Source organism: Psittacula echo (genome assembly GCF_963264785.1).
Source record: "Psittacula echo genome assembly, chromosome: 2".
Classification (NCBI taxonomy): domain Eukaryota; kingdom Metazoa; phylum Chordata; class Aves; order Psittaciformes; family Psittacidae; genus Psittacula; species Psittacula echo.
Window position 1 is genome coordinate 41,402,834 of NC_137737.1, and position 19,974 is coordinate 41,422,807.

Here is a 19,974-nt window from a genome sequence, read left to right on the forward strand (position 1 = left end):
ATGACTTTTCGCTCTTGGCAGTGAAATGCTTTAAACCATACTCCTGTGCCTGTCCCACCTCCTGCTATATACAAGTGATGAGCTGTGGTAACACTACCCTCACAGTGTGTGGTGTAATGCTCAGCACCCCATCAACCTCATGGATTTCACAGCTCTTTACACATAAATGATGCCTAACCCCAGCCCTTTGACGTAGTGGTGAGCCACATGTCACAGAATAGGAAGCTGAGGGACAGCTGTGGGAAGTGACTCGCCCACAGTCCCCTGGGGCAGGGGAATCTGATTACAGAAAAGGGTTCTCAAAAGCTCTCCAAGTGCGAGCTGCTGCCAAAATTCACAAAGGCAGAGTAGTTTAAAAGCAAAGCTCTTTATTGAAGAAGTGCCCAGATTTTTTCAAGACTAAAAGAATTTGTCTCAAGGCAGGTGTGTCCATGGGGACTGGTTTCAGCAGCGCTGAGGAATGTGTATGGAAGGGATTGGCAGCTTGCCATGGGGCAGAAGAAAGAGAAATTCATGCCCATTATTAGACTCCCTTTTACTGTCTTCTCTTTTGTTGTTTTTCTGGGTTTTTCTTTGCTCTGTAGTATCCTTTCCCGCTCCTCCTCAGAAATCCCTTTGTAATATCCCCCAGGCTCTAGCTTTCTTTATTGCATTCTCCCTCACCTTGTGCCTGAACTCTCCTAATTCCACACACCCAATGCACTTCTCTGTGCCAGAGAGATGACCAAACACACAGTCCTGTGCCCACATCTGAGTCAGCAGCTACCTGCACTGCTAGAGGTGGCTGTGAGGAACTGTCCTGCAGGGTCTGCAGAGTCGGCATCATCTGTACTCATCCAGCTCACCTCCTTTGTGTACACGGTTTGACATCATTTACAAAGTGACTTCCAGAAGAACATATCAGGGACAGAGAAGCTGCCACAGAAATCAGGAAAAAGAAAATAGAAAAGTCATCATGATGCTCGAGTAACCTGCTTGGTTCTGGAAACAAAGACTGTGATGCCCTGCCACATTTTGGATGTGGCAGGGCATATGGGATGTAGAAATGCAGACCACAGCCAGGTCATCTTTGCTCGGGTGTCATTTCTGGAAGATCGGAAGACGGATCCGGGCATCTTGTCATAGGAGGAAGGAACAGGAAAGAATAGCAAAGTATTTCGCACAACTGTTAGGAAAGAGGCAACACAAGGTGCTGGAGGAAGGTGCTGGAGTCAAAGATGGACGAGAATTTGTGTTTTCCTTTGAGAAGGAGTCAGCACTGAAGGATGGGGACACAGAAGCATGTAGGATTGAAAGCATGCAGAGGACAGTAGCAGAAGAGCTGACTGTGAACTCTCAGAGATGAGAGAGCTGAGATCAATCCTCCCTGGTGTGACAGTCTCTTGGGGACAGTTCTAACAGAGCCATGGGATGCCTATGCATTTTCTTGGATTACTGAAGGAAAAAGCCGTGTGAAGGGCTAGGATCTGAGCAGAGCTAGAAGCAGGTGTTCATGTTTGGGAAGTTCAGGAGATTGACCTCACTGTTAATCAGAATACCAGGTGCAAAATGAACCCTCACACATTCACTGCCCCAGGAATGACCCTATTCCCAATCCAGAAAATGTTCCCTCCCTATTTCAGGCTTTCCATTACCTTTTAGTCCTGGGCCTCTCCCCAGTGCACTTGGGTATTCATGCTTGGGCCCATTATGAACAAAGGTCATTAAACCTTGTCATGTACACTATGTCTAGCTGGAGTTTCCTTAGGCCCCCAGAGAAGGAAAAAAAGGGCCTCCAAGACACTTCTCCTTGGCAATAGCCCCAATAGCCTCTGCCTCTGCGCTTGGTCTGTAAGAAGGGCATTTTCCAAAACCGGATCACATGTAACTTTCTATGACCTTGTAGCCTTCTCTTTACTTTTATGAATGAATCTCTATTAAAAGCGGGGGGTAAATGTTTTTCCTTTGTCCCTCTTTCAGTTTACAAATTTGTCTTCTCCTATAGCCAGCTGTTAAAAGATTGGTTCTGCCCCTGCTTTCACCTTTCCTGTTTTATCAGCTGAGACATCAAACTGAGGGCCTGACCACTTGGTGTTAAAGATCCATGGCTCTTTTTGTAAGGCAGTGGCCTGGCCAACTCTAGACTCTAAATGCTGCCTTGTCTTACCGTTTGAGTTAGCCCCTCACACCCTAAATTGCAAGGCGTCATTGCCTTGAGCAATGAACAGCTTCTCTGTCCTAATTCAGGGGTGACAGCAGTTAAGCAATAGGTGAAAGAAACTGCGTATTTCTGATGTATGAGCACTGCTGAGAGAACTTTTTTAGCTCTTGCAAATTGTTTGACATCCACAGATGAAAAGGGCTGTGGAAATGCTCGCAATGGCTTATTATTTTGGGCCTGTTGATATTCTTACTTCTATTACCCCTGTGCCGATTACCTTTTCTGTAAGACTTCACCTTCTTACTCTACATCTCCCTCAAGAATAGGCAGAAATTGCAAACAAACAAAAAAAAAAGCCTAAACCCGATGAACTGCTCCAAGAGACACAGTGTAACTCCTCCACTGTGCCCATGCCAAGCCTTCAACTAAGCCCACTAAGCACCTCTCCACAGATAACTACAGTGAGCAGAGGTTTTAAGCTGTACTTGTAAGGACTTCCCAGCCTGCGGAAAACACAGCAGTGGCTGTGTACAGTTTTGGGACCTTGCTCTGTAGAGATATGGCATATGGCTGGATAGTTTTGGAGAGGGACGGACTACTCAGAGTGGGAGTACCACTACTAGTAGTAGAGTCACACTGCTGAGTGACCACTCAGAGTCACCTCAAAACACATTTTTTAAAAAATATTTAATTTTCCAGAGTATTTTGACAATTCTCCCCACAACACAGAGCAGCTCAACTGGCTGCTCTGCAGTGACCTCTAGGGTACGTTTGCTTTCAATCCTGTTGCAACCTTAAATCACCTACAAAAAATAGCTTCTCCCAAATAGATTACTCGGTCCTACTTTCTCTTCTAAGGCTGGCTTGTGCCATTGCCAGTCTCAAAGTCTTTTTCCACACAATGCCTTAGGTAGGAAATGTATGGAGAAGAGAGCCTTGTTATCTCCAGTTTGCTGATGCATCAAAGGAAGTTGCAGATGCTCCACATGGATCTGATCCAGTACCCTTTGAAGTCCATCAAAACCCTTCCCTCGACCTCTCATTCAATTTCCCTCTCTCAGTAGCTCCTTATGCAAATCGTAGTCTATTTTGTCTGTCTCTCTAGCAAAATCAACATGTTTCTCTCAAGCATATCCCTTTGTGGAACCTGATGGAAAACCTTTCAAATTTCTTGGTGTTCTCTTTTTCTGAAGATGTGTGAATTGAAAGCAGATTAGTGCTATCCTAAGGGGGGAAGAAGCAAGCCCTGACCCTGCAAACCTGTGGAAGTACCGATTACTGACAGCTATTATCACTCTGAGTGCAGCAGGAATGCTCACCTGGGTAACAGCCAGGAAGAACAGGCCTCAGATAGGGGCCTACTGAAAATCAGACACAATGCAAATGAATGCAGGGCACTTGACAGCAGAAGGTTGTCAGGAAGCCAAACTGGGACGAGCTGGCTAAGCCTAAAATTAAATTGTCTGAATTTGCTAAAATAAACAAACAAAATTATGAATAAAATGATGGATGGAAGTTCAGAAGTCCTAGAAAGCTCAGGACTAAACTGTTCAAAAATGAGACCAAAATTCACAGTAGAGGCTAAAACTAAAAAATGGGCACCCCTACTCGTGATGACTGGGATGCAATCCTAATGCTTTGTGTCTTTTAAGATAATCCTTACGTATTCATGTGCCAACTAGCCCCCCTACTCCCCCTTAACAATTAAAAATCTGGGATACGGATTAAAGCGATAGCAGGTGGCAATCTAATTGCTATCAATCCTACATCTGAACCTCTCATTTGTCATATAAACTCAACAACAGCTGGCTCTCAACCCTGGTTATCCTCACGGCTATTACAACAGGTTCAAAGAAAGTATGGGAGTGCAGGGTCCTCTTCTGCATGCTGCCAAGGACCAAGGGGAGGAGAGGGTTGTACAGGTGCTGTGCTCTGCAGCAGTAAGATGAAGGCGGCAGCAGCTTAGCCCCCTTTTCATTCTCTTCACAGGAGCTATTCATGGAGAGGACTCAGCATCCATTATCTGGTACCCACTTCAGCCTTCACACTGAGTCAAGGTGGGCTGAGGAACATTCACCATGGTGGTTCACAGCCAGAAACCCGCAAGCCACCAAGGCAGCGGCACAGCAAATGGGATGTACTGTTATGAACAAGAATAAGCAAGAAAGCACTTTTCTGCCATTTTCAGGGCTGTTTTAGTCATACTGCAACATTTCAGGCATTGCTGTAGCTTGGCGAGCCTGGTTTTTGGAGGGGTTAGTTTAACCCGCATTGGTGCGCTGTGGAAAGGGACGGGGTGGCCGCGGCAGGTCGTAACACCTGGTCAGCACCAATGGGGGCTCACCAAACGGCCCGGCCGCTGCCCGACCGGCCTCGGGGGCAGGCTGTTCGGGGACTCAGGGCCGGGCCCTGTCAGTGCCGTTCCGCGCGGCGTCACAAGATGGCGGCAGAGCCCCGAGGCCGGGCCCTAACGGCTCGCGCGGCCGGCTGACTTTTCGCGAGAGGAATCACCAAAACTGGTAAGAGCTGGAGAGCGGGCCCGGGAAAAGATGGAACAAACTGTGGTATTGTGGGTTTGGGGGACGTCTGTGTTCACGCTTACAGAAGCCTGGTCGATTTTGGCATGCAGGTACACCATAGCAACCAGATCTAGTTGAAGATGTCTCATTGCAGGGGGGCTGGACTAGATGATCTTTAAAGGTCCCTTCCAACCTAAACTATTCTATGATTCTGTAGTTTCCTTATGAACAAATCACACTTCAGCCTAGGCATGCGAGGTGTAGGCACAAATTTGTCTGTGGTCTTGAGAGGTCTCTGTGGCATTGGCCTCTCAAGTTAAAAGGTGTAGGCCAGCTGTGTTATCTGTGTCTTCTCTGATGGCATTTTGGTGGGGGACAGTAACACTTGACTGGGAATTAAGAGAGGCAAAGCTTGGGTAAGGAGGGAGAAGAGGAGCAAGAGATTATGACATCCAGGAAATGAGGTGTCAAGGGCAGAGGAGAGTCTAGGGTAGGGGAGGGAGGGAATGAGGCACTTGCTGAATGGAATGGACTTCTGCAAGAAGGGAAGAGATTGGGGTCTCATCACCTCTGAGGATTCAGTGGAATGTGTTGTATAACCCTTGGCTCAAGCTATCGTTACTAACACGACATTTCAAATCAATAGGGATATGTTCACCAAGTAAACTAGGTTTGCATTTGATAACAGGAAAGAACTGATGATTCTATAACCAAAAGTACACATTAAAATGTATTATTGTCCCTCAAGTGCTATTCTTAAGCAACTGCAAGCCCCAATAATCCAAAATACAGGGAGACAGCATCTCTGCCCTGCAATGAAAGGACAATCCAGTGTGTGAGATACCAGGCAGAAGCCCTGGGAATGCAGGAACTGAGCCGTGAAGACCTGTGGAGGATTTGCAGTGAACACTGGCATGGCATAAAGAGGGCACCGCATTCACATGTGTTCCCCTAAGCCTTTGTGTGCCGGTGTGCAGGGCCTTGCTGCCCAGCCCCGCAGCCGCAATTAAGGGATTCCCGCTCGCCGTGAACAGGTGCAGCCCCACCCAAACAACAAGGCAGCAGACAAAAGGCTACAAATAAGGGCTAAATCCCTCTACTGCACATTGCAGTGGTGAGCAGGGACAGGTGGCCTATAGTGATTCAGGTTCTGTCCTCACGCTGGGGCGGGAAACTGCAGCACTCATTTGGATGTGAACTATTATATGGTAACTCCCCGTGGGCTCGGTTGACGGGGAAGCCGATGGGTGCATGGATTAAATCAAACAGCCTGTAAGCTACTGGCAGTGGAACGATTTCTACGTATTTCTGACAGCTTGCAAATCAAGGCACAGATGAAGGAGAAGCTGCTTTCTCAAGCTATCCCTTCTCCAGCAGTACCTTATGTAATTCATTTGTTCACCTACAATTTATCATCAAGATCTTGTACATGAATATCCCACATGAATAGCCTATGAGGAAGCTCCAGCTGAGCTTCCGGAAACGTGGAGGACTCCTGTGGGTCTTGTCTCATAACTGCAAGTCCCAAGAAATGTATATGATACTATATAGTACTTAGCATGATACTAAACTGTGTGTCATACTCCTGTGTGTAAGAAACTGAATCCCCTTCTAATTAATGTGCAGCTTTTAACTGGCTAAAGTTAGAGGCAATGACAACTCACTTGTGAGTGACTTGCTTGAGGACATTGATTCCAGAGGCATGTGTTTACAAGTCAAAAAAAAAAAAAAAAAAAAAAAAAGGCAAAGAAGAGGATCCTGGGAAGTATAAATCCATCAGAGTAACCATGATAATGAGAGTCAATTATTAATCAATTTGTAAGCACATAAGCGATAAGAAAGCAGTAGAACATATCAACATGGATTAATCAAGAACATATCACTTCAAATTAATTCTGTGTCCTTATTTGAAGGACTAACTAGCCAAGTGTATAAAGAGATAGAGGTGATATATCTCAACTTTGTTAGTATCAAAAGCCTTACTCTTCTTATAAACCAAACTGTGTGATGAGATCTAAATGAAATCAGGGTTAGAGCGAGCACATAATGTTTGAACCATACTAAAGCTCTCGTCTGCTGTTCACTGTCAAAGTTGGATGTGCCAAGTGGGGTCTTGCAGGCATCTGTTGTGGCCCCAACGTTTTCAACAATAAATAGGCTGCTGGAAAAGAGAGTACTTAATTCAACTCCAGAGAGCACTGGCTGAGAGAGGTTGATTTGGAGAACAAGATCAGGACTCGCATTGGTTTTCACAAATTGGAGAGCTTGCCTGAAATCAATAAGCTACACTGTAATAAAAACAAGCAAAAAATGCAGTCTTGGGACAAAAGACAGATCAAATGTGTGGTTGGTGAAGTGAGGAATATCTGATATGGCAGCAATAGTGCAGGAATGGATCAACTGGCTGTTGTGAACTATGCACTGGGTAAAGTGGGATAAAACCTATGCAGAAGAAAACAAACATCATTTGGGGATATATTAGCACCAGTGTCTTGGGTAAAACTCTGAGGTAATTATTCTGCTCTACTTGGCACTGGTGAGGCTTAGCCTAAGTACACTGCCCAGTTTTGGACAGTACACTTGAAGAAAAGCTACAGGGAAATTAACAGCAAACAACAAAAAATGTTATATTTAAAAAGGGATATGGATTTTCTTCATCTCAGGAAGAACTCATTGACAGGAGGCATGAAAACAATCCTCACCGTGAGAAAGGTTCTCATACAGTGGAATGAACAGTGTTCTCCCATGCCTATTTAAGGTGAGCTTAGGAGAAGATCTATCAGGCTAGGTAAAACAGTACTTTCCATGTGTGGACAACTTCCAAAGAACATGCAGCATCTCCTTGCGTAGATGTTTTTCATGTCCCTGACTTGGTTAATAATTTGCCACAAAGATAAAAGCCTCAGGGCTAAACGGATGGAGAGAATGCCTAAATTGTAGGTGCTGGGCACCCAGCCTCAAGGCTTCAGGTACGGTGAGAGGCGGGTGATCAACAAAGAACGCAAGAGTTAGCCAGCGGGCTCAGCAAGGAGCCAAAACATGTAAGATGTCTAACTCTGGGCTGGAGAAAAACCTAACAGCACTTAGAAGTGGGGGTTGAGGGATCTCCACTGGAACAACTGAACAACTATGGCAGGTCAGCTCTTCCTAGTTAAAAATCATTGAGATAGTTTTCACATCGTATTACAGCCAAAACTATTCAACAAAACACCAACAATGTAGGGTGTCTCCTCAGGAGAGACGTTTGTGGGGTTACATGGTAGCTGAGGAATGATTCTTGAGGAATGTGGACCCCTAGCATGCTTTTAAGCCTCTGATTTTACCTGTATATCCAAATCTTGCAACTTCTTCCAAGACAGGAATCATTAATTTAAAACTTAGCTCTACTAAATAGTATCTAATAGTTTTAATACATCAACTTGCTGCTTTAGTTCTAAAAGCCATTAGGCAAATTCATGAAAGAGAGAGAAATGCATCAAGAGCTCTTAGATACACAGAAGCAATCTCTGGCAAAAGAAGTCCCTGAGCTCTTACCACTGGCATATGTGGATGAAGAAATTGGATGGACTTATGCCATGGCCCAGGATAGTAATCTCTTTGCTCTTACAGACTCAATGGAAAATTTTCAGTGACAGTTTTAGAATAAAAGAAGGACTCTGCTAACAGCATCTGACACAGTCATGGAGGAGGGTGGACATCTCAGCATGGAGAAGGCTTGAAAAGTCATCAGGAGGAAGCCTAGGACTGCGAGTGCCACAGTGGCAAGCAAGGAATGTAATCCAGCAATAGGAGGTCATATACTTGGGACACATAGTAAGAACTTATGCTGTGGCCTTGGAAGTCCTTGCCAGGTAGAGGAGGAAAAACACCTTGGGGCAGTAGTTAATGACAAAGTGGTCATGAGCCACGGAAGGAACATGGCCATGAAAAAGGTAAATACAACCCATGAAGTACAACATGAGGAGTTTTGGCAGAAAGGCAAATACCGACGGCATTCTCCAAGGAAAGGCATTTTCCACAGTCATCCATCTCCTGGATGACTATGTATATAAGCCTAAGGGAAAATCCTGTGGAGATTGACACTTTTTGTGGGAGCCTGCACTCACAAGAGCAAATGGGCATAAACCAGGGAGGAGGAAATCAAGGGAGGACAGAAAATAGAAGGAGCTTCTAACACCCCCAAAAAAGAGCAATGACTAGAAAAATCTTATTTCTATTTAATCTAGAGCTGTATATATTTATGTAAGAGATGATGTAGCACGGTTGCTTACTGAAATAAAAAAGTGCCCTGTTATCCATTGGGATGGGCCTCTTAGTCGTAGGAAGTTGTCCAGAGTAAAAACCATTCAAACCGAGTGGCAGTGCCTCCTGCCCGCTGATGCTAAGAAGTCTTGTGGCCCTTTTTAAGCTGTTCGGCGTGTGGGTAGAGCCTCATGAGCTTTGCCTGGTTCCAGCCAGCCCTCCCGCAGTTACCGTGACGTGCGAGTTTTCAATTGAGCGATGCTCTGGATCAGGACCTGGTCTCAAGGAACGATTCCCCCTCCCCATGAATGATTTTATGCATTGGAAAGTAAGGGACTCCTTACCAAACTTGCTTTTCACACACTGCTCCCCTCCAGAGGCCTGGCATACCAGTCCCCCAAGGGAGAGCACTCAGGGACACCCTGCAGCCGGTGCCGCGGCGGACGGGAGGGCGGCCCCCGGCAGGGCTCGCCCGGGATGCCACCGAGGAATCCGGGCAGCCCGCACCTTCTGCGGTGGTTGCTGCCCGTTTAGGAGACTGTTCCCGATCGGGGCCGATCAGGTTTGTTGCCAGTTTACTCGGCTGCGATGCCCTATAGGAGCTCCTGCGTCCTCCCCGTCCAGGACAACCAGCACTTGCCCGGCATCCCTCACCCCGCACTGTGGCTGCCTTTTCCTCCGAGCTCCCCAGCCCGGGCCTGGCAGGGCCGGGCGGCCCCGGCTAGCCCAGCAGGCACGGCACGGTCGTCCCGCTCGCACCTGAACCGCTCCTGCCAGAGAAGCCGGGCGGCATCCGCGGCCCTGCCGCTTGTGCAGCCTGCGGAGCCACAAACCCGGTCGTCTCTGTTGATTTCAATGATACTAGCTTCGAGCCCTTCTGTTGTGGAGCAATTTAGAAGCTGATGAAACAGTAAATTCTTCGTGGAAACGTAAGCAGCTTTGTGCTTTGCCAAGCAGGTGCCTGGCGGTTTTAGTCAAGGATTGGTAAATTTACAAGAGTGCAGTGGACGTGCCCTCCCCGGGCTATTGTGAAATTCAGGGACGAACAAAGGAGAACGTGAATATTCACACAGCCGCCTTTCAGCGTGTGGCATTGCTCCGCAATGTTTAAAGAGCTGCGCTTTCTTTTTCTTCTTGTTTGGGAAAAAAACCCACCAACGCCCTCCCCCCCCCCCAAATCAGAAAGTACCTGTTTGCTTTTTAAAGCACATGGAAATCATCCGTGAGCAACCATATAATTTGATTTGCTAGACAATCTGCGAGGCGATTGCACATCATTTATAATGTTCATTGAACATTTTGCTTAATTGTGTCTCTTTTTGTAAAGGAAGCACAGCCCCCTCCCGGCTGCGCCCGGCGCAAGTGGCCAGATTCCCATGGACCGCAGGCAACCGCCGCCCTTGCGCGGGGGTTCCCAAGCGGAGCCGTGCCCCGCGCAGGGCTGACGGAGAGAAAGTGTTCGGGTACGAGACCCCTGCTCGCACACAGCCTACGGCTCCGGCAGGTGCTGCCAGGCCGGGCTGCCGGGTGCCTGAGCGAGCCCGGGGTTGCGCATGTGAGGGGCAAGCCCGGCGGCACCGATGCCGTGACAGGGTTGCTTCCCCTCGCCAGCCGCAGGCCCGGGAAAGGAGCTCGGGGAGGAGAGCTGAAAGCGGCACCAGAAGGGGACGAAAGATCTTTAATCTTTGCTGGAGTCCCCCCAGGTGCTTTGCCATAGCTGGTCGCGCTTCCGCAAGCCACGCAACCTGCGCGCAGGCCGGCAGCGAGACCGGAAGGTCGTGGGGTGCCTCGGGTGATGGACCGGCTGGCAGAGCCGTGTTCAGCGAGACCGGGGCGAGCCAGAGACTTCCCATCTCGGCCACGGAGCCGCGGAGAAGCCGAGCAGACCCTGGCTGGGTAGAAGCGAAGCTGAGGCTGGGCTAGGCTGGGCTGGGCTGGGCTGGCAGCCCGTCCACTCCGCGCCAAGCGCTGCGGCGGAGGGAAGCCGGCAGTTCGCCTGCCGCTCTCCGCACCTTTTGCCAACCGCGGCCGCCCAGCCGCACCATATAATTTGATTTTCCCCCGTGCCCGCAGATCGATTGCAGCTCGTTTGTTACATTCAGCGGCTCCTCGGGGCGGGGGAGGGGTGGAAGGGCGGGCCGGGGGAGCCGGCGGCACAAGTGTTGGGATTCCCATGGGCTGTGCCTGCTTTCCAGCTTGCCGGGCTGGCACCCCGGCCCGAGCGGCCGACAGAGGGGGATTTGTAGACATGGTGACCTCCGCGATCTCGGCTTGAAAGAGCCTGAAAGGAGGGGTTTTATGGTGCATTACCAGCCCAGCGCCCAGGTACCAGCGCGGAGGGGAGGGCGTGCAGCCGGGCCGACCCCGGCTGCAGGTGCCTCCTCGTCGGCCGGGCGTGCGAGGGCCCAGGGCCGCCACACTGTCTTTGTGGAGCTGCCTCCCCGCCGCGCCGCGCTCGCTCCGGTAGCAGTGCCGGGGGGGGGGGGGAAGGCCTTCTCCTCGCCTTATTTATGGGCCTCACGTGGCGGCTGAGGAAGGGGTGGGATCGCTGCGGCCGGGCCTCGGCGACTGGTCTCGGTCCCTCCGCACCCCTGGGCTAGGCCCTGCTGCGGGACTTCCGCAGGGGTCCAGGGCACCAGCCTCTGAGGACCGGGGGATGCTGTGAGGCACAGGTGGTGAGAGTTGGTGAGGCTTTGGTGGCCCTCGGGGAGCAGAAGAGCTCCCGCAGACGTCTCTGCACAGCGGTTTCCATCCTGCAGGATCTGGCACAGCGCAGACTTGCCCTCTGTCAAGTGTGCGGTGGGACACCCTGACACCCAAGTGAGGTGTTGAGGGTCTCCTCCCTTTCCTGCAGAGCAGAAAAGTTGTCGAAAGTTTATTACCAGGAAACACACGGTCCCCCAAGGTTCCACTGGGCAAAGCTTAGGCTAAATTATGTTTTCAGTGGTAAAAAGACGTGAAACGAGCTCTGGTCCAGTCTTTCAAAAGCCTCCTGCTTCTTTTCTGCATCAAACATTGCATCTCTGAGTGAGTGCAGTACACCGAGGAATTCTTACAGGTGAGCTGCTGAGTTTTATAATCTTGAGAAAAAACTAGCCATACTCAGTATTTGCCCCACTGTGGCTTTATGGACCTGAGTTCTCCTCTTTAACCGAACGCTGACAGATGAAGATTTGAGAAGAATATCGGGTCCATGGAGGAAGGAGGGTCTCTCCCAGCTTGTATTTCCATTCCTGTGGCTTCATGGTATTGGATCAATAGGACCTAGGAAATATATGCTGGTAACATAAGAGAGCTGGATTATAGACCTGGATAGGAAACCCAACACACCTGGGGACCTTCTGGGACCCGGGGTGTTACCTTAGGTGTAGCTAGCAGGTTTCATTATTCTGGATTATCACAGAATTTGGAGCTACTTCTCGAGGTTCTGTACTGAAAGGCGGCTTGCAAGGTGGGGGCCTGTGGCTCCTCTCCACCTCGAGCCTCGCTGTTGCTCACTTAACTCCACTTTTTATCCGGTTCCTGCCTCTGTTCAGGGCAAAACGTAGTCGAAAGTGGAAGCCGGGGACGGGAAGCGGCGGGAGTGGGAGCTCAGGAGGGTCGGAGGGACCCACTGCCTCGTCCCGCTAGGGGCCAGCGCGGGGCCGCGCTCCCCACGCAGCACCCCCGGGGGCTCCGCGGTCGCGGAAAGGTACGGAGGACGAGCGCTGCCGCTTCTCACCGCGGGGCTTGTACCCCGGCGGAGGGGCTGGGGAGCAGCGCTCTGTCGCTTGTTCCTGCGGGGTGCCCGGAGGGAGCCGCTCGACGGCCCGCCCGCCGCTAAGACATCCCGGCCGGCCATGGGTGTGCGGGTAAAAAAAGGGATTTGTGGGAATCGGGGCAGACCCAAGGGGCTGCGAAGCCGCTGGGGCCCGATCCCTCGAGTATGGGCCTCCGCGCTCAGCCCCGCGAGTGTTGAGAGTTCAGAGACAATATTCTTCCACGACCCACGCAGAGCATCGCCGGGTGTCGTGCGCGCTTTGCAGTCTCGCCGGGGCGAGGGACTGCTCCTGCTGCCCGCCTGTGCTCCGACACCGGAAGACCCCGAGATGAAACCTGTCAGAGGGAAGGGATGGGCACCGGCCGGGCGGGAGCTCTTCCTGCCCTAGAACGGCAGAGCCGCTGTGGCTTCCCAGCTGTACTGCGGGATCCCTTGCCCAGGGAGATCTTTGCCGCCTTCTCGACCCAGGGTCGGGCTCCAGCCCTCACTGAAGTCTCATTCGTCTCGGGCCACGCACGTACAGAACTGAGCATTGCGGCTGAGGCACGGCCAGAGAGCCTGTCAAGCCCGGGTGCTCCGGGTCCACTCGGTGAGCCACTAAATTTCGGTACGCGCACTCTCTCCCCGTCCCCATGTCCCGCTCCATCTATGGACCTTCAGCGATTCCCCGTGAAGCTGGCTGCCAGCGGAACTTTTGTATGATCATTGGCTGTGGAGGAAGGCGGTATGACACTTGTCGTCTCCCCTACTGGTTCCTGCCCTCGAGGAATGAAAATAACGAGGTGTCAGGCGCTGGTCACGCATTTTTTGTGCTGGAAAGTGGCTCAGGGAGGTGCCGTTCCTGTGAGCACACCGGTAGACAAGAGGGACAGGACAAATTGAAAGAAGGGCTTTTGCAACACAGGTGATGCTGGTCCAAGTGCGTTGCCGTGGCCCGGGCTGCGCAGGTACCGGCTCTTGGTTTTCGCGTTTCTTTTTCGTAACCTCTTAGGCAACCCGGGAGGAGCCTTTCCGCTCCTCGGACAGTTCCTTCGGGGACGGTCATTGCTCGTTGCTCACAGGCAGATGTACAAAACTGGAACTGTTCGTTTTTAAAGCCGTCATTGTCTCAGGAGCGAGGGCTGAGGTCAGCACAGTGAGGGAAACGCTTCTTCTGCTACAGAGCCGAGCGTCGCAGCGGGCACTGCGCGCCGGGGAGCCGCGCAGCGTTATTCCATTCATTGCCTTCGCAGCCCTGTGCACACGCGGAGAGCCAGCGCGCACGGCGAGGGGGAGAGCTGTCCGAGACCAGCTCCATGCATCGCTCACCTCCCCCGGGGCGCTGTTCGCCAACTCACCAAAGATCTGCTAGGTCTGAACCGTTCCAAGACAGGCTCCGAGTCTCCAACAGTTTGGACACAGTAGGTTGTCAAAGTACTCCTCAGCTTCCCCCAGGCAGTGCGTTCCCATCATTTGGAGCTGCCGGGCGACGCAGGGAAACCTGCTAGCGCAACGGCGCCGCGAAATGTCTGTCGGTCCTGACGGAGCTGCCTCGCAGGGATGGACAGACCGCACAGACCAGCTGCCCAGGTAACCTGCCTTTGTTTTGTGGGCCGCTGTTGTCGTGCCACCTCCATGGTGTGACATTCACTGCGAAGCGCTGCGGGGCTCATCCCACCTGTGCGCCAGAGCAAAGCGGGACCCCCGGCCCTGGGGAAGTGAGACAGGCTCCGGGCATTGAAAATGCGCTGGGCACCCCAGCGTCTCTGGGCACCTGTTGTCCTTAGATCAACAGCAGAGAGCCTGCTTCTCTTTCCTCATCACCCCTTGCTTGCAGGCCAGAAAGCCAGCGATATACTGGGGGGCATCAAAAAGAGCATGGCCAGCAGGTCGAGGTAGGTGGTTCTGCTCCTCTATTCCTCTTTCGTGAGACCTCATCTAGAATACTGTGTCCGGCTCTTGGGCTCCAGCGCAACAGAGATATGGACCTGCTCAAGCGAGTCCAGAGGAGGCCACCAACAGAATCAGAGTTCAGAGGAGGCCACGAACACCAGGAGGGCTGGAGCACCTTTGCTGTGAAGACAGGCTGAGAGAGGTGGGCTTGTTCAGCCTGGAGAAGAGAAGGCTCTGAAGAGACCTATAAGGTCTGCTATAAGCAGCCTTCCAGTACCTAAAGGGACTACAAGGAATCTGGATAGGGACTTTTTACAAGGGCGTGTAGTGACAGGACAAGGGGGAATGGCTTGAAGCTGACAGAGGAGAGATTTAGATTAGATATGAGGAAGAATTTTTTTACTGTGAGGGTGATAAGGCACTGGCACAGGTTGCTCAGAGAAGCTGTGTCTGCCCCATTCCGGGCAGTGTTCAAGGCCAGCTTGGACGGGGCTTTGAGCAACCTGTTTTAGCAGAAGGTGTCCCTGCCCATGGCAGGGGAGGTGGAACTATATAATATTTAAGGTCCCTTCCAACCAAACCATTCTATGATTCTATGAATCTAAAGCCTTCAGATGGCCACCGGGAAGGTGCCTCACCACCATATTAAAGACAGAGTCCCTGACACCTGCCTCACTCTTAGGGACAAGGACAGACCAGAGTCAAGAAGCTGCGCTAGGGAAAAGGCTGGTAGCAGAGGCCATGGGGGAGAAAAGCCTTTTTCCGGGGGTGTTCCCCGCTGGATCTGATCGTGCTTGGCCTGTCTGACCCAGGGGAAGTGCTTCAAGGCAGGCCGTGAGTCAGTGTAGGTGTGTTTGTGTGTGTGTGGATCTCGAGTGGATGTGATGGTGACTGAGGCCACTCGAAGTGGTTTGCTTATCGGCTTTGAATTCCCCATCTCCAGACGGAGTGTGGCAGGAGCAAGAACTCACAATCCCGTGGGTGATGACTCCTTGGGCATGCAGGAGAGAGAACAGAGACAGCTCTGTGGCCAGGAAATGCCCCAAAAATCACCTCAGCGTTGTTAGGATTTCAGGTTTTGCTTTCTTCTTTCCCGTGTGTTTTGGGTTAGGAATTACATGGATCCGAGAGGATTTCGTGCTAGGTTTACGCCTGTGCTCCTCTCTAGGATGCCATAGCGTTCATCCGCTCGCTGCGCTTGCCTTGGAGAGGGTCGTGCCAGGTGGGGAGGGAAGGAGCTGGCTCTTTTCTTTTGGGAAAAGGAGGCTCTCCAGCTTCAGGCGTGCCCTGGCGTGCCCGCTCCTCCCGGCCACGGTGCGCGGGAAGCGCTGGGGAAGGGCCGGGCCGTCATGCGGGTGTGCCACAGCTGAGCCAGCAGTCACGGGAGGAACGTGGGTAGGGCTCCTGTCCCCCCGTCCCTGGCTCTGCACAGGACCGGGGACAGGCTGCCGGCGGGTGGCACGGATTAGGGGCTGCGCAGCGCGGCTGCGGGACAGACTGGGGCTAGGCTGACGGCTCCCGGGAACTCCGGGACTCGCCGGACTCAGAGGCCGCGCGCAGCGATGCCTCTGCCAGACTACGAGGGCTTCGCGGCGCTCGGAGCTGTCCATAGCGAGCGCCGCTGGAAGCGCTGGGAGTGCCGGTGGGCAGCGGGCTGGGCGGGAGCCAGCCGTGTGCCCTGGCCGCCCGAAATGCTGGCAGCACCTCTTGTCTGCGGGAACACGATCACCGCCCAGGGGACCGAGGGAAGGGATTATTCCCTGTGTTCTATGGCACTCATGAGACTGTGGGGCAGAGGCGGCCACGGGGACAGCCGCAGCACTGTGGCGGGAGGGGTGTGGAGCATACAGAAGTCGGGCTCTTGCTAGCGGTGCGTGGTGCGAGATTAAGGGACAGCGGGCGTGAACGGAAACAGGAGTCCAGACACACGGAAAACCGTGAGAGGTTCGAACTTTACATACATGGGAGAACACCAGTTCCTTTAATACCGGGGAAGGCGAAGCAGCCGCACAGGTTGCCCTGGGAACTTGTGCAGGCTCCATCCATGGACGTTTTCAGGACCAGACCGGATAAAGCCTGGTCCAGCCTCGCAGCTGCCCCGGTTGGGAACAGGGTATAGCCCTGGAGCCCTCCTAAGGTCTCTAACTGCCTCGGTTCCCACTCGAGGGGAGTGTGCAGCCCAGCGGGACTCCCGGCACGGGTAGGCAGCGGAGCCGTACGCACAGGGTAATAGGAGAGAGGCTCTTCGACCTCGGGCAGCTGTGCCGGACTCTGCCAGCGCCGCGAAGGGTATCGGGCGGTGATGCCCGTAGCAGGCAACTGCGGCTGGTGTTTCCCGGACCGGCAGCCTCCGCCTCTTCCCCTCATCCCCACCTTGGGTCCCCGGTCCCGCTCCCTGGATGTGAACGGTGACCCACTTCGCCGTCGCACCGCCCCTCGATGGGGGGACTCCCTCATTTCCGCCGTCCCGGGACGGTGGCAGCGGTCCCCCAGCAAAGCGTCCTGGCGTCAGGCGAAGGTTTCCTCCCTCCCTTCTCGTTTTTTCGCGTGGTCCGTCTGCAGACAAGACTTCCCAAGAACTGGTTCTTGTAAAGCTCTTTGTTCCCTCCCGTGACTCACGCGTTTCTCCGCCGTTATCACGGCGTTGTCAGCGGCTTTGAAGTCGAGTCATTTATTACATTCCCAGAGCTGGCCCTGTCCTTCTCTGCTGATAGAGCGGGGAGCGTTTCCACTCGGGGTTTGATCTCGGTGTTGCTGGTGGCACACTGAAAAGTCACTTTCGATAAACCCCGACAGCCTCTGCCGGACAAACTACTGGAGCGCTAATGACAGAGATAATCCTCCCCTAATCTGCCGGGTAATCCATTTCACCCCAGTGAGAAATTTTAGGGCTTTAATCAGTGAGAGTCAGTTGGGGAATTATTAACGGAGCCTCCGCCAAACGTGCTCCTCCCGAGAGTGCACTGGGAGTGGGAAAAGCTAAAACGCGGAAGGTCAGCATCGCCGCACGCTCGGCTCAAGGAGCTAACGTGACTTTGCTCGATGTTACTATAGATCTGTTCGCCTTTCAGACCCTGCGCCATCCATCCACTCGATGCCCACTTCGACAGCGGCTTTGCCGACGGCAGGGGCTGGCGGGCCCGGGGAAAGGAGACGATCTGGGGTGGTGACCCCTCCTGGCACCAGGAGCGGGTGCTAATCCTCCTGATGTCAACTCGCGTGGTCAGCCTGTGGCTCGCGGGAAGGGCCGTTGGGCGGACAGTGGCTGCGAGCCTCGACGTGTGGGGAGCGCCAGCCTGAACTGCTTCGCGGGCTCCAGGCGCGTACCCGGGCAGCGGGGCAGGACAGGGCGAGGGGCACCGTCGGGGGTCACCATCAGCACCCGCCTTCCACCCCCCCGCCTCAGTCTCCCCCACGGCGCCGCCCCTCGGCCGGCGGGAGCGCTGCGGGTATCGCCCCGACGGGGGGGCCCGTCCACCCCCCCCCCCCGGCTGGCGCTGATTGGCTGTCGGCGGCGGTCAGCGGCACGCGCCCGGGGATGTTGTTATAAGACTCCTCGCGTGCCGGCCCGCCGCGCCAGCCGGCTCCGGCCTCCTCCCCGGAGAGCGGCGGCAGCGGCCAGGCCTCCCGGCCACCCAGGGGCGGGGAGGGCAGGCCACGGGCAGGGACAGGGGCGGGGGCCCCGCCGGCCCCGGGGCGGCTCGGCGAGCGGGCCGGAGGGAGCGACTACAGGCGCATCCCAGCGGGGCTGGCCGCCCGCCCCGTCGCGGCCCGTCCCCGCCGAGGCCGGCCGCAGCATGGAGACAGTGCTGCTGGAGCACTTCGCCGGGGGGCTGGACTCCTTCTCCTCCCCCCCGTATTTCGACGAGGAGGATTTCTTTCCCGAGCCGCCCTCGCGGGACGGGCTGGCATCCGACGGTCTGCTGGAGCCAGACGTGGACTTCCTCAGCCGGCAGCTGCAGGAGTACTACCGCGACGGCGGCGACCTCGAGGGCGGCTATCACTGCCCGCCGCCTGCAGCCACCTTCCCGCCGTCGCCCGCCTCGTCTGGCTTCGCCTACGAGTGTTGCGGGGCGGCGGGCGCGGCCCTGCTGTCCCCTGGAGGGCGGCTTCAGGCGCTGGGCTCAGCCAAGAGGCGGCGGCGGATGCGCTCCGAGGCGGAGCTGCAGCAGCTCCGGCAGGCCGCCAACGTGCGGGAGCGGCGGCGGATGCAGTCCATCAACGACGCCTTCGAGGGGCTGCGCTCGCATATCCCCACCCTCCCCTACGAGAAGCGGCTCTCCAAGGTGGACACACTCCGCCTGGCCATCGGCTACATCAACTTCCTCAGCGAGCTGGTGCAGTCCGACCTGCCGCTGCGCAGCGCCAGCAGTGAGAGCCCCAGCCAGCCCAAGAAAATCATCATCTGCCACCGCGGCACAAGTAAGTGGCGGCCTGGCACTGCCCCGTACGGCACGGCCCGGCCCGGCTCAGCCCGGCTTGGCGATCCGCAGGAATGCCGTCCCCAGCAATAACCCCCTGCTTTTCTCCCTCTGTCCTCCAGGATCTCCCTCCCCTAGCGACCCCGACTACGGACTCCCCCCTCTGGCCGGTCACTCGCTGTCGTGGACTGATGAAAAGCAACTCAAGGAACAAAACATCATCCGGACAGCCAAAGTATGGACCCCCGAGGACCCGCGGAAGGTGAACAGCAAACCCTCCCTCAACGATATCGAGAATGAGCCTCCCTTTGACTTCGTGGCGTGAGGCACCAGGCGGGTGGCCCCCACCCGCCCTGTACATGCTGTATGTAAAGACTTATATTGTAAATGTAATTTAAGATTCAGACTCTAAGGGCAATCAACTTTATTTATCTATTTATTACGGAGTAGTGATAATGATATAGAATCGTTTGTTTTCAATATATAATTTATATAATTTATCCTGATTTTTTTTCAGATATGCAATAGTTTTATTCCACCAGCACCTTTTTTTTTTTTTTTTTTTTTTTTTTTTTTGGGGGGGGGGTGGAAACAAGAAAATTGCCAGAACTTGTGAAAATAATTTATTGCTGCACGTGGACTGTTCCTGTGTTTGTTAATAATAAACCAGACCGTACCTTGTGGAGCAGTGTGTTTGCGGGAAGCGGCTGCCGGGAGTGCCGCTACATCCCGGGGAAGCCTGTCCGTAAACACCCGTCCCGATACCCGGATAGATGGAGTGAGCCCTGGCTATGCGGGGCCGGGAGGCCGCCCCAGCCGGCCCCGCTCTGCCCCATCGCCGGCTCGGGCTCCTCTTATACAGCTGGGAGGGCCGGGGGCGGGCGGGGGAGACCTATCCCCTCTCTCCACCCCTTTTGACGTCCTCTCCTGAAGTGCTTCCAACTGATGTCTTTGTCTATCTCTAGGAGGTCCCTTCCTTTCAGTGCTTCTGCTCTCTGCTTGTAGCTTCCAGCTGAAAGA

General features: G+C 53.7%; 1 protein-coding gene across 1 annotated transcript; it reads left to right on the forward strand.

The window, feature by feature from the left end:
- Nucleotides 1-18,330: 18,330 nt before the first annotated feature.
- Nucleotides 18,331-19,279, forward strand: PTF1A (pancreas associated transcription factor 1a; the record flags this gene model as incomplete). The annotated part of the gene is made up of 2 exons (XM_080611471.1): nucleotides 18,331-18,955; nucleotides 19,077-19,279. 2 exons carry the CDS (start codon nucleotides 18,331-18,333, stop codon nucleotides 19,277-19,279), a joined length of 828 nt encoding a protein of 275 aa, XP_080467597.1.
- Between the last annotated feature and the right edge of the window lie 695 nt (nucleotides 19,280-19,974).